At 40.9% G+C, this 12,952-nt stretch overlaps 1 protein-coding gene across 1 annotated transcript in view; it reads left to right on the forward strand.

Annotated features, from left to right (window-relative positions):
- The window catches only part of TBC1D1 (TBC1 domain family member 1), a 206,518-nt gene that overhangs the window by 163,039 nt on the left and 30,527 nt on the right, over positions 1-12,952 (forward strand). Inside the window, exons 14-16 of the mRNA XM_023533966.1 lie at positions 414-599; positions 6,140-6,301; positions 11,992-12,150. Of these exons, the coding sequence (XP_023389734.1) occupies positions 414-599; positions 6,140-6,301; positions 11,992-12,150 (507 nt within the window). The remainder of the gene's footprint in view (positions 1-413; positions 600-6,139; positions 6,302-11,991; positions 12,151-12,952) is intronic.

Here is a 12,952-nt window from a genome sequence, read left to right on the forward strand (position 1 = left end):
CTTTTCTTTAAAATGGAATAGATATCGTATCTACATCTTAGGGTGGTTGAGTGCTAAATAAATTATACATAAAGCCCTCAGAACAGTCTAGTGCATAGTGAGCAATAGATGAATGTTTGTTATTATCAATATACTTATTAACTCAGAAAATAAAAATATTACACCTTAAAAAGTAGCTATCTTTGAACACTTCCTCAGGTGCTACAACTTTTGCTTTCTATTGATATGTAATGTGTTAGATGTTTGTGGCTCAGACCTAATTTATTCCAGTGCATGTTAAAGCATGAATCTTAAATTTGGGTGATAGCATTATGTAATATCTGAATGAGCAGAATTTTGTAATTTGGCACTATGTTTAAACATACATTTTTATTGAAAAACGAACATTCTGAAATGTCCTCTTCCCTCTTCAGATTTTTCCGAGCTGGGAGAGCTTCCGCCCCGATCACCTTTAGAACCAGTTTGTGAAGATGGACCCTTTGGCCCCGCGCCAGAGGAAAAGAAAAGGACGTCTCGCGAGCTTCGAGAACTATGGCAAAAGGCGATTCTACAACAGATCCTCCTTCTCAGAATGGAGAAGGAAAATCAGAAGCTGCAAGGTCGGTTTGCCATTTTTATACTGAACAGGCCCGATGATCTCAATTTATCTTGGCTTTGAAGTGAAATCACATCAGACATAACCATACTATCTTTAAAAGAAAGCGAGATAGTCTAACATACATACATACAGATGTGTTTATAACAAATATCTGTTTACTTTTTCAGAGTAAAGTTCACACTACTTTTTCAAGCTCTAATGATCTCACCACTGTATTCGTTATCCTCGTGTGGTCATTTTTAGCATAATGTCTAGAACTTCTAAGAGATAGCCTTCAAATATGTGAGCTTTAACCCTTGGAAAAGCAGTTTTGTTTTGGTTTTTCTCTCTCCCTCCCTACTTTGTTCTCAGCCATAGTCTGTGCCTGGGTGTTATGTATAAACTGATCCTACATAAATCATTAAACCTCATGCTATGTGCATTTTTAGTGAGTTGTAAGTAACCTGAAAACTTCAACATTGAGCTCTACTTGTACTGATATCAAGGTGTTTCGTGTAGATGGACTCATTCAATCCTGAAGACAACTCCAGTGGCAGGTATTAGCCTCAAGAGGAATCTAAGGCTCAGAGAAGCCACACGACTCTCCCAGGGTCATGTCAGTATCAAAACAAGACAAGAACTTTGAAAGTTGCGATTTTTTCATTTGCTGTTTCCATGCTGTCACTCGAAGCAATAAATATTATTTTCAAAGTAGGCAAGAAGCTAAGTTTATGTACCCTGGGTGGTATAATGGAAAGAACACAAGTCTTGGGGTAAAGAGAGCTACCTGGCTATAAAATAAAGAGGGTTTTGATCCGGATGTCTGGACAGACTCTCAGGGGAGGCTCTCAGGGTAGTTCAGTCGTGCTGTCATTGCCCTGAGAAATTTTGGAATTAGAGTACAGTGGTCCCCCCTTATCTGTGGTTTTGCTTTCTGAGCTTTCAGTTACCTGCTGTCAGCCAGGGTCCGAAAATATTAAAAGGAAAATTCCAGAAGTAAACAGTTCATAGGTTTTAAATTTAATGCTGTCCTGAAATCTCAAGCTGTCCTGTCATCTCGCCTAGAACATGGATCATCCCTTTGTCCAACGTGTCCTCGCTGTCTATACTACACACCTGCCCATCAGTCACTTAGTAGCCATCTTGGTTATCAGATTGACTGCTATGGTATCGCAGTGCTTGTGTTCAAGTAGCCCTTATTTTACTTAATAATGGTCCCAAAGCAGAAGAGTAGTGATGTTGGAAATTCAGGTATGCCAAAGAGAAGCTATAAAGTGCTTTCTTTAAGTAAAAAGGTGTTTATGTATAGGGGAAAAAAAAACAGTGTATATAGGAGTTTGGTACTCTCTGTGGTTTTATGCTTCCTTTGGGGGTCATGGCATGTGTCCCCCATGGATAAGGGGGGACTACTCTACATTTCTTTGAACTTCCTCCTTGATTGTCAGGCTTTATCTTTTAATAATGATCTTGATGTTTGTGTAAAGCTGAAAGTCATCAAGACACTGATCTGTTGAATAAAGTTCATAGTTCGGATAAGTATATTATCTTTGATAAAAAACAAGTTAAATATAAAGTAATAATACCTTTCACTATGAAAGTAGTCCAACAATTGTAAGAGGCTACTGACAGATGTAGACGCAGTGTTGAAGCTGATAGAGATGGGTCATCCTACCAGGTGCTATGGGCAGGCATGCTTCATTCAGTGAGGGCCATTTTGAGCAGTGATTGCTAAATGTTCTCCCAACTCTTACTTTTCTGCCATTTTCTTTTGTGTTCCTGAAGGCAATCCTGTAAGCAGACATCTGAAAGAGGTTTGACAGTGATGGCATCACTGAGTGTGTCATCAGCCAAATGACAGCTTTGGAGCACAGCACTTACATTCGTGTGTATATTGGTTGGGATTTTTGTCAGAAAGCAAAAAGGCAGTTATGTTCATCGTATAAGTCATAAACTTTAGTGCTTATCCTGGCCAGTCTCTCAAATGACAGCCACGGAAAATCAGGGTGTAGCCGTAAAATGGGAATGATGCTTGCTGGCCTTTGGGAAGAATTGTAACTATTAACTGATGAGATCAGTATGCCACAAAAGCAAAGCTTTTTTAAAGCTATGTAAATGATAACTACCCAGACCAGAAGGAACAGGGACGTTTCCTAAGTTTACCTGGAACAGCTTGCCAGGTGTTGCACAAGTTCACTGGCCCTTCCCAGCAACTTTCTACTGCTTCCTCATTTCATCTGGCAGTGCTCAGTCCTGTGTGGGCTTTCATTTTTACTGTTTAAATTCATTTCTTTTCTTAGCTCTATAAAGTTCAATACATGTTGACTTTTGTGGTGATAGCACAATAAACTTGCCAAATATAATTTAGAAAGCGTTGTATCAGTGCGTACAGTACCTACATTGCTGAGAAAAATAATCATCAATAAGAGCTTGATTATTGCCTGAAAATTTACTAAGTTTTGTTGGGGTGGGATGAGGAGGTGGCAGAACTTTCTCATTATATACAGAAGCAAAATTTGAGAACTAACCTGGGAGGGCACTATATACTAGAGAGGTAGTCATTCCATTGCAGTTTTTTTCAAGTGCTTTTAAAAGAAAAGTTAAATTACAACTGGGAGTGGCTCTTAAAATTGATCAAAGGTTCAGGCTAACTGGTATGCTCTTTGGGGAAAAAAAATTAAAGAAACACGTATGAGGAGGTTCTTCCTATGGCCAAGCCTAGTTCCTGGTTTTTGAATATATGGATCAAATATTTATTACTCTTCTAGAAGCACTGCGTCTGAGAAAGAACCAAACCATGTCATCTAAATCTTCCTCAGTACATTGTAGACAGTTGGAAGCCAAATTGTAATTTCCCGAAAGTTAAACAGCTCATTTTTTTCCAGTGGTGTTGGAACTAAGATTCATCACCTCTTCCCAAGGCAGCAGTCTTCTGCTATACCTTTGCAAAGCCATTTTTCCTCTATTATAAATGCAGATGCAAGCAGCCTAATGCAAGACAGCGGGGTATGATTCAACGCAAGCATGGTTTTTGGTTAGCACATTATTACTTGTTGGACTGACTCATATCATTCAACATTTCATGTTTAAAATGAAAATGTAACAGATATTACATCTTCATAGCAATGTGCTAACACATTGAATTTGGAATTTTAATTGAGTTGTAATAGAAGATATTTACAAAAAGGCTTTTCCCTGGTTAAACAAATACTACATGTTGGTTATAAAAACTTAAATAATGGGTACAGTTTTTCTTGTCTCCATAAACTTAGGGGTCATTTAATTACTGAGGATCCTGGCCCCTTAGTCTTCCTTTTCTAAGATGGTAGCAGTTGAAAGTGTTTTACCTGTGAAGGCCATTGCTAACGGAGCAAGACTAGAGATGGGCAGCCACACAGTCTGTCCTACGCCATAGACATAAATCAGACCTTAATGTTAGTCCAGAGTCCAAGCTAGCTCATAATCCATGTCAAATGATACTGAATATTTCACAAGACTCTTTTGCAAAGTCGTGTCTGATCTCATGTACTCCTGGTTTCTACAAACCCCAGAAACTTACAAACATGGTATTGTAGACCCTTATTTGCTATTTAAACAGTTTGATCTTGTAGTTAAAGTTCTTGCCTTTGAGCCTTCCATTTGTTGCAGGCCTGCATCATCTGCCTTGGTCCATAGGCATTGTGGAGGCCACGGATTTTAGGCAACAGTGTTGTCAGGACACTAGAACAGCAGGGTGTCTCTTGGGCCAACAGCGACATACATGGATTAAGCCTTTTCAGCTGAATCTTCTGGCCAGATATTTCTGTTCTGGTGACTTCAGAGCAGGTTTCCCCTGTGGCATTCTGGGATCTTTAGTGTGGCCAGACGTGCTCACAGCAGAGTTCTCTGCCAGAGAAATGTACACAGGCTCTGTGAGCCCGGTGCTGCTTGCAGTCACCATTCAGCAAGGCTTGTCCTGAACCCAATTTCCCACAGGGTTCATTCAACTCTAATGACATGTACTGTGCATCCTCATAGTCAAAAAAAAAATCTGGAGTTGACTTTTTTTTTTTTTTTTCAATTCGAACTCCACAGATGTAGGGAATTGTTTTAGCGGGACCTTGAAAATGTATTCTTCAAAGAAGGAAAATAATAAAGATGGTAGATGAAAAATCGCAAAGTAAGGAACTTGTTCAGCCTCTGCCTCCTCCTGAATGAAGTGAGGGTGGAGAGGGTGTTTGCAGGGGCTGGGGGGAGAGCAGACTTGTATACACTGACTTATCAATGTCTGCAGTCTGTAGGGCTAACAGCTTCATGCCTATAAACTTAAAAACTGAGATAAAACAAACTTCTTGAAAGATGCAGTTTACCAAAAACCGAAATGAGAAGAAAAAAAGATCTGAATGGTGCTATATCTATTAAAGAGATCAAGTTTATATTAAAAATCTCACATAAAGAAAATTCTAGGCTTAGGTAGATCCACTTGATTCTATCAAGTATTAAAGTCTCTAATGATACATGCCTAGTCTCAGAAAAAAATGTGCAATTACCAACAATCTCTGTAGTCCAGTGAAGGCCGAGGGTCCCAGGCCTGCTCTGCCTTCTGCTCTGGGACCTTGGTGGAACTCCTCACTTGTGGTGCCTCAGAGTGACATTCAGATGAAACGTTACTAAATATAAAGTACTTGAGATATAGACTAAGTATTATTATCATGAAGAAGTCTAGTTTACCAGCACTGCAGAAGTCTGTGTATTGGCTTATACTTAGCTGTCCTACCTGCTGTCCTAATAAACTCACAGTCTGGCTCTCAGATGTGATGTGGAATGGGTTTGGGGGCTGACAAAACATTACCACTGTGTCTAAATAGGATTTAGTGGTTTTATGTGGGAGAGAGGTTTTCTGTTGTAATCCTCCTTGGAATTGTCAATTTAAAATTTTCCTGTATTGATTCCCCTCCCCACCGACCCCCCACCCCCGCCCCAGTTTGGTAATTTAAGTGTAATTCTTCTTAATCCAGCTTTAAGCTGATGAAGTTGGTGGGAAATAATAGCTACCTTTATATATGTGTGGAGATGTTATATGAAAAGGGTAGATTTATTCTGTTCAGCTCCAGGAAGCAGAAACATGACTGATGGCAGAATCTACCTAAAGGAGGTTTGGCTCTAAATAAGAAAGAATCATCCTTGGAGAGCCTCTCCTAGTTTAGATGAAATTTTTTTCTTGAGCTCTAACCATGCCAGGCACTAGAATTTCAACACACAGGTCTTGCCCTTGAGGTGTTTCTGGTTTAATAGGGTATCCAACGGAGATGGATAGGATTGGACAGGTAGTGGGTATATTTTAGTGGTAGAGCCAACAGTACCCATTAGAGGCGAAGGGGTACAAGAAATCAAGGTGTTCAGCTTTTTCCAAGATAAGGAAAATGGTTTGGGATATGAACAATGACTTTAATTTGATCCTTCCTGTTAAGCTGGCTGTCACCACGTGACATCTCAGTAGGGAGGATGACTGGGCCACCATATCGTGAAACAGAAGACATGGAGCCTTAGTATGTTCATTAATGTGCTCTTAAATGTCTGTTCCAGCCTCTGAAAATGATTTACTGAACAAGCGCCTAAAGCTCGATTATGAAGAAATCACTCCTTGTCTTAAAGAAGTAACTATGGTGTGGGAAAAGATGCTTAGCACTCCAGGAAGATCCAAAATTAAGTTCGACATGGAAAAAATGCACTCGGCTGTTGGGCAAGGTAAGCCTTATCAGGAGTCAGCCCAGCCAGCCTCACCTGCCGTCGGTGACTGGGGAGAAGTATGGAATAAAAAAATGTTTAAATACAATTCTGGTGGCCATCTCTCTCCTATTTATCACATTTTTATTTAATCTGTTTTCAGATTATCATAGTTAATTGATGTGTTTCATCACCTTTCATGATTCTTCTTAATTAAATCAGTTAAAATGCCCAGAAGACCAGGAAACAGGAAAAAGATAGAGGAAACCCCAGAAGCTTAGTTGACTACAGACCGTTAATAATATGCCGATACACTCTGAGTTAAATTGTAAACTAATAAATAATTTTGTGGCCTCTGAGTACTTTCGGGGGACAACTTGGCACAGACTTCAAACAGGTACTCTCGGGGTTAGATTCCAAACCCCGCCAGTTTGCAATGTGATCTCAGGCAAATGACTTAACCTCTCTGAGCCCCACTTTCCATGTGTGTAAGATGTGGGTGATGACTGTGGCTGTTTTGAGGAGTGAATGAGCTGATACCTAGGAGCATACTGCATGCGTCTGCTCCATGAGAAGGCCCCGGAGAGTGGGCAGGATTTGCTATGTGTTTTTTTTGTTTGTTTGTTTGTTTGTTTGTTTTTTAGTGTAGTGTGATGACTGTGTGTCAGTCTGAACTGTTACTGGCCCAGGATAAGTACAGAACTTGAGACTGACATTTAGAAACTTTTCCAGCAATTTGACAGTGATTCTATTGTATTTAGTCAGTCTTTTTTTTTTTTTTCCTCATTTCATTTTTCTACTAATTCATTTTTACTGTATTTTATAAAAGCATTAGCAAAATTGGAAGCTTTTTGAATCTAATTCTGGTGCTACTGAGTTCTGTCCAGTCTAGTCATGAATAACCGAGTGTTTAAAAAAAGGGTTGCAAATATATATAAATCTTGGTTTTTTTCTGACTTTATTAGCTGCTTGATGGAAGAAGTTACGCATGCATCATTCATCTCTAGGAGTAAATGAAGCGAAGTGTTTTTTTCCTAGTATTGTCAATTAGGCATTATTTAACCTTTATCTGAGTTTTGACAGCATCAATTTTAGTAATGTGTAATTATTGCTAGCGTGATTGTCCCCTTTGTATAGATAAGGAAACTTGGACTTCAAGCAGTTGAGTAATAGGCCCAGGGCCACAGAGCTGGTCTCATACCCTAGTTTTAGGCACCATATGACTGGCACTGCCTGCAGCTGAACTACACCTCGGCACTGCTGGTCTCAGAGACCAGAAATATGGTGGGTGATGAGGACTCAGGTTTTAAATTGGCCAGGGCTCCCTCTGTGATCCAGGCTTTGGCCTTCTGGCTGCTGGAATGAGAGGCATGGAGCAAGCAGAGGATCTTAGAGCTCTTTTCCAGTTCTTACATTCTTTGCACCCATAACGGTTGCTGGAGGCTTACCATTGCACCACATTGCCCCAGGTTGCCGTTTTGAAAAAGAGGAAAGCAAAGAAAAGATTGAGTCTGTTGTTTTCCTTTTTCATTGTTGACTACATGATGGTCTTCAGGTGGCTTTTCTTCTACAGAAAGCAAACACTTGAGTCTGTGACAGCTGTTCTAGATGTTTGAGCTTAGAAGCCTGGCACCTGCATATATTGGTTTTCATCATATTTCTTATGAGGGCGACTAATAGAAATACTCTAAGCATCTAGAACATATTTAGTGGAATTAGGGATAGATGTTTAAACGATTTATATAATGAGATGAACTAATCTGGAGTTTCCTCATGTATCCTCCACATTGCCACATCACCTTCTGTGGCAGGAACTCTGTATCTCTAACAGTAAAAGGGGCTTTGTCAGTTATTCATCTAGTTTCAACACATAAAATTGAACAACCCCAAATAAATGGCCACCGTCCGTCTTGTAGCTCAGAATAAAAAAACAAGATTGAGTCAGAACCACATCTTTGGCCTTTCGGGTAGAGAGGCCAAGTCACTTCCAAGGTCTTGAAAGAAAACAGTCCTTGTGTGGGTAAGAGGCCGCTTCTTAATGATCTCAAGGCCCCTAAGTGATGGAAATAAAGGGCTCTATGAACTTCCCAAGTTAAAACAGAATCAGAGTATCAGGATTAGGATGTCAGCTTGGGAGAAGGAGGACTAGTTCTGTGGAATTTTAAATAATCCAGAATTTAGTTTGCGTTTAAATGATTTCTTTTATCTAATGACTTATTTAAATGATTTCGTTTCTTTAATAATTAAAAGATGTCGAGGTAGAACTTTATAAACTAGAGTGTACTTTTCTAGGAATGGGATTGCAAAGAGGCCACCTGAGCGGTTGGCAGTATGGGCCAGATGCAAACTCTGCTTACCTTCTACCCAGCAATGCCATGCATAGAAACCTATTCTAGAAATTAATCAGTCAAAAGTGTATAGCAGTAGGAAGAATACTTATCGTGGCATTAATAGCCAGAGAACAAACAGAGCCAAAATCCTCAACCGTGTGACCCCACCCATGTCCTAAATTTGTATTTACTGATGTAAAAGATAAGTCGTTAAATGAAAGAGTACAGATGTCACGTACACTTGTATGTTTCTGTGTGCGTATCTGTAGAAAAACATCCGTGACGTGTCTGCAGATATCTGGGAATAGGCAGGATGACCATACATCTGGGTTGCCTGGCATAGTCCTGCTTTACAGCTCATTCCAGCAAAATAATTAATAGCCTTCCTCCCCTTTGCTTTCCAAAGCCTCGTGCTCCGGATGACTAATTATATGTTCACTCTAGTAGTGGGTGGTTTTTCATTTTCTTTATACCTTTTGCATTTCCAGAAGTTTTTTTTTCCCCCTTTTTATTTAAATAGTAAGTATACACTTTTAAAAGTAAGTATATACTTTTAAAATCATAAAAATAAAAAAGGTGTTTACATCTGAGGGGAGGGCGGCCCGCCTGCAGGCCCTAGGTAGACTCGACCGCCACATTTCTCTCTTGGGTTCGGAGTGGAGGCAAACCAAGTATGGGGAAGGATGTTCTAGATCATTCTTAGCAAAAAAATTGGCTCCACTTTGTATGACCCTTTGTTTTTAAATCACACATCTAAGCTTTCTCTTAAATACCAGAATATGTGGTACTGTCCAGTGACACAGCCAATATTCTTTTCCTCCAAAAAATAAAGGTCTGATAAGATAATGGGAATGATTTAGCAATCATTTAGTAGTAAAAGAGGAAATTGGTCATCTCATAGCTTGGGAAAATTTCCCATTTTGAAAAAAATATTTTGTGAAAAGCCCCACTATAAATCACTTAATGTGCTGACTGTTTTCCAGGCAGCATTTACTTCTAATATGGTTTGAAGTATTAAGGCTTCTGTGTGTGTGTACACACACACACACACACACACACACACACACACACACACACACACACACACACTAACACACACTAAGTTATATCTCTGAGCAGGAATAGTAGGGAGAGAAGGGATAGAATAATGTAAAAACATAGGGCGTATTAGCTTCCTGTTGCTGCTGTAACAAATTATCACAAAATTAGTGGCTAAAACAACAGAAAATCTCACAGTTCTGGGTCAGCAGTCTGAAGGCAAGGTGTCAGCAGGTCTGCATTTGGCCTCTCCCAGCTTCTGGTGGCTGCCGACATTCCTTGAGTTGAGCTGCATCACTCCAGTCTCTGCCTCCATGATCACATGGCCTCCTCCTCTTGTCTTCCCTTCTGTGTGTCTTTTATAAAGACGTTTGTCATTGGATAGAGGGCCCACCTGGATAATCCCGGGGGATGATCTCATTTCAAGATCTTAATTATATCTACAAAATCCCTTTTTCCAAATAAATTAACATTCAGGAGTTCTGGGGGTTGGGATGTAGATACAATCTTTCCGAAGGCCACCATTCAGCCCACTACACCAGATTAACGCTAAGATAAATATTCAGAGAAGCTATAGGGTGTGGTCACAGTTAAGTGTAAGCTTGTATTTCTCCCACAGGCTGCTTTTTGTTAGTCTTTTTTACGACTGGTATCCGTAAGGCAAAAAACAAATTACTTACTACACTTTAAATATTTTCCAAGAAGTGGCTGAGTGTGGATCGAGTAATAAATAGACTACTATCTGGTTCAAATCCACAGATGATTATTTTGTTATTAATTGCCAGGTAGGAACATAAATATTTTTTTTCCAGTACCTGCCTGAGCAGCAGCTGGTGTGACAGTTCCGACAGGGAGGACATCAATAGAAAATGGCCCTTTTCCTGGGCTGCCACTGCCCAGCTGGGTGATCTCGGGCGAGGGACCTACTCTCCTTGGCCTCCGCTTCCTATGTTTACTAGGAGGATAATCATAATATTTCCCTTAGCAGGTTGTGAGGGTGACACAAAGGACTCAGAATGGCCTCGCAGTAAACGGTCGCTGCTGCTGCTCCCATCTTGCCAGCAGACGCGTTCCTCAGAGATGGCCAGTGGGAAACCAGAGAAAATGACCTTCCTGGGGAGGCTCTTTGGTTCATCATTCAGCTGTCACAAGGTCCAGATGTAGAAATGAGGAGAGAAGGGAGTGGCGGGCAGGTATACAAAGCGGTCACATTTTTTTCTATCTGGAGGAAAGATTAATCCCTGATTCAGTGGTTCCTTTTCTCCCAAGAGAAGTCCTGTCAGAGATGAGAAAGATTTGGCGCCCTACTCTACAGTCTTCTTTCTCTTTCCATTTCTGCATTTGGACCTTGTGACAGCTGAATGACGAACCAAAGAATTTTGAATAAAAACTGTCACTTTCTCTAATGAAGTTTGCCCTAAATAACATTATTGACTTTAAGAGAACTTTTTTCAGTTGTAGACTTTTTTCTTTTTTCTTTTTTCTTTTTTTTTTTATCACTTTGAGTGTTCAAGTTAATCGTATTTAAAACATTAGGCACAGTCTCTTGGATAATTTATCTTATTTTTAGGCCTCCATTGAATGCTTACCACACCAAGTTTATGCAGACGGTGCCCTGTCTAGCCTCTGGTTCTTCCTCCAGCCAGCCCTTGCAGAAAGACAGCTGATCAATACCCTATAATCTCAGCCTCGATTAGGCTCTTTCGTCCCCAACTCCATGGACCCCTATAAAGTGCAGGTTTCTTGCCCTCAGTTTTGCCTCTAACAAAACCTGACTGCCACCTGCACCTCCCCACGTGTGCGCTGTGCCCAAGGCCACAGAAACACTCACAGTCACAGTCCCCTTCCTCTGACTTGTCCTGTCTCTTCCTGTCCCCTGACTCTGAAGTTCTAGAACAAGAGAAGGGTTCTCTGAAATCTCCATCTCCTTCATCTGAACTCACGTCACTTTGATTATATCCCTTTTATGAGACGACATTCTGCGCTGCAGTATTACATGCTTGGTCTTGTTTCCCTAGGATGTGATTATTGGCATCAGATAGGGGCTCATGTCATTCACCATTTGTCCCTGGCAAATGCTAGCATAATCCGAACATAGTATATATTTGAAATGTGAAAGGAAAGTGGGAGAGGATGAGGGGAGGGGAGGGGCAGAATGGGGAGTGTGGAAGAAGGAAGGAAGGGGCCAGTAGGATAAAATTTTGGTTGCTTCTTATGCTGTTAATTCATAATGGAACAAGAAATCAGATCATTGGAATGAAACACACTCATTTTTATTATTAAGGTGTATTCTGTACATAAAGTCTTTCTCTATATTTTCTACCCCCTGCCCCCACTTTGAAGGTGTGCCACGTCATCACCGGGGAGAAATCTGGAAATTCCTAGCAGAGCAATACCACCTTAAACACCAGTTTCCCAGTAAACATCAGCCAAAGGACACGCCGTACAAAGAACTCTTAAAACAGCTCACGTCCCAGCAGCACGCGATTCTTATCGACCTCGGTAAGTCTGCAAATCAATCTGACATGAGAATGGAAGTTTCTTTCACTCGAAAAATCTGGAGAGGCTGTCCGAGTTATTTAGTGATCTGCCTTTAGCTTTAGCAATCAGAATTTGCTACTGAGACTTTCAATTAAAAAAATGCCCCAGAGAAATCACAAATGTCTTCTCCAAATATATATAATAGTCTCTCTTTTCACTGGGCAGCTTGTTAACTCAGCTCAGCATCGGGGGTGACAGTCATGAAGGTTCCAGTCATGACCGGAGTTCAGGTCAGTAATTCACATATCGATTGGAGGCTTTTAGTCAACCAAACATTCTGGAAAACCTAAGTGTCAGGTCCGAGGCTCGGCTTAATTACAGGAGCCACGCCCTAGCCTTTACTGCTTCGAAACAGGATTTATTACAAAAATTGTAGAAAGCAGTTTGTGTGTGCCCAGGGCAATTTTATTTTGAAAAAAAAAAAAAGGGTAGGCACCTTGCCTCTGGAACAGTTTTAAAAAGGCTAAGATGCAAACGGTGTTACTGGATGCATTTGCCACTGCCACAGGGAAGGACATGTGGAATGGGGATGTAATTATGCTGTACGACAGGGCCTTCTGACTTGCCAGCAGACACACATGGAGTGGAGGTGGGGCGCGCCCCCTTCTGTCCGCAGGGGCCTCCATCTCCGCTGGCGGCTGGTTCCCGGGCACCTGCTGGCCCCATGTGGAGGCCATAGGAACTTGGCCTTGCTGGCGGAATATTCTTCCTGGCTGCTGCTACGGCTGCCTGGGGCTCCCCAGAGCCCCGTTCTGTGCTTCAG

Source organism: Pteropus vampyrus, unplaced genomic scaffold (genome assembly GCF_000151845.1).
Source record: "Pteropus vampyrus isolate Shadow unplaced genomic scaffold, Pvam_2.0 Scaffold5, whole genome shotgun sequence".
Lineage (NCBI taxonomy): Eukaryota > Metazoa > Chordata > Mammalia > Chiroptera > Pteropodidae > Pteropus > Pteropus vampyrus.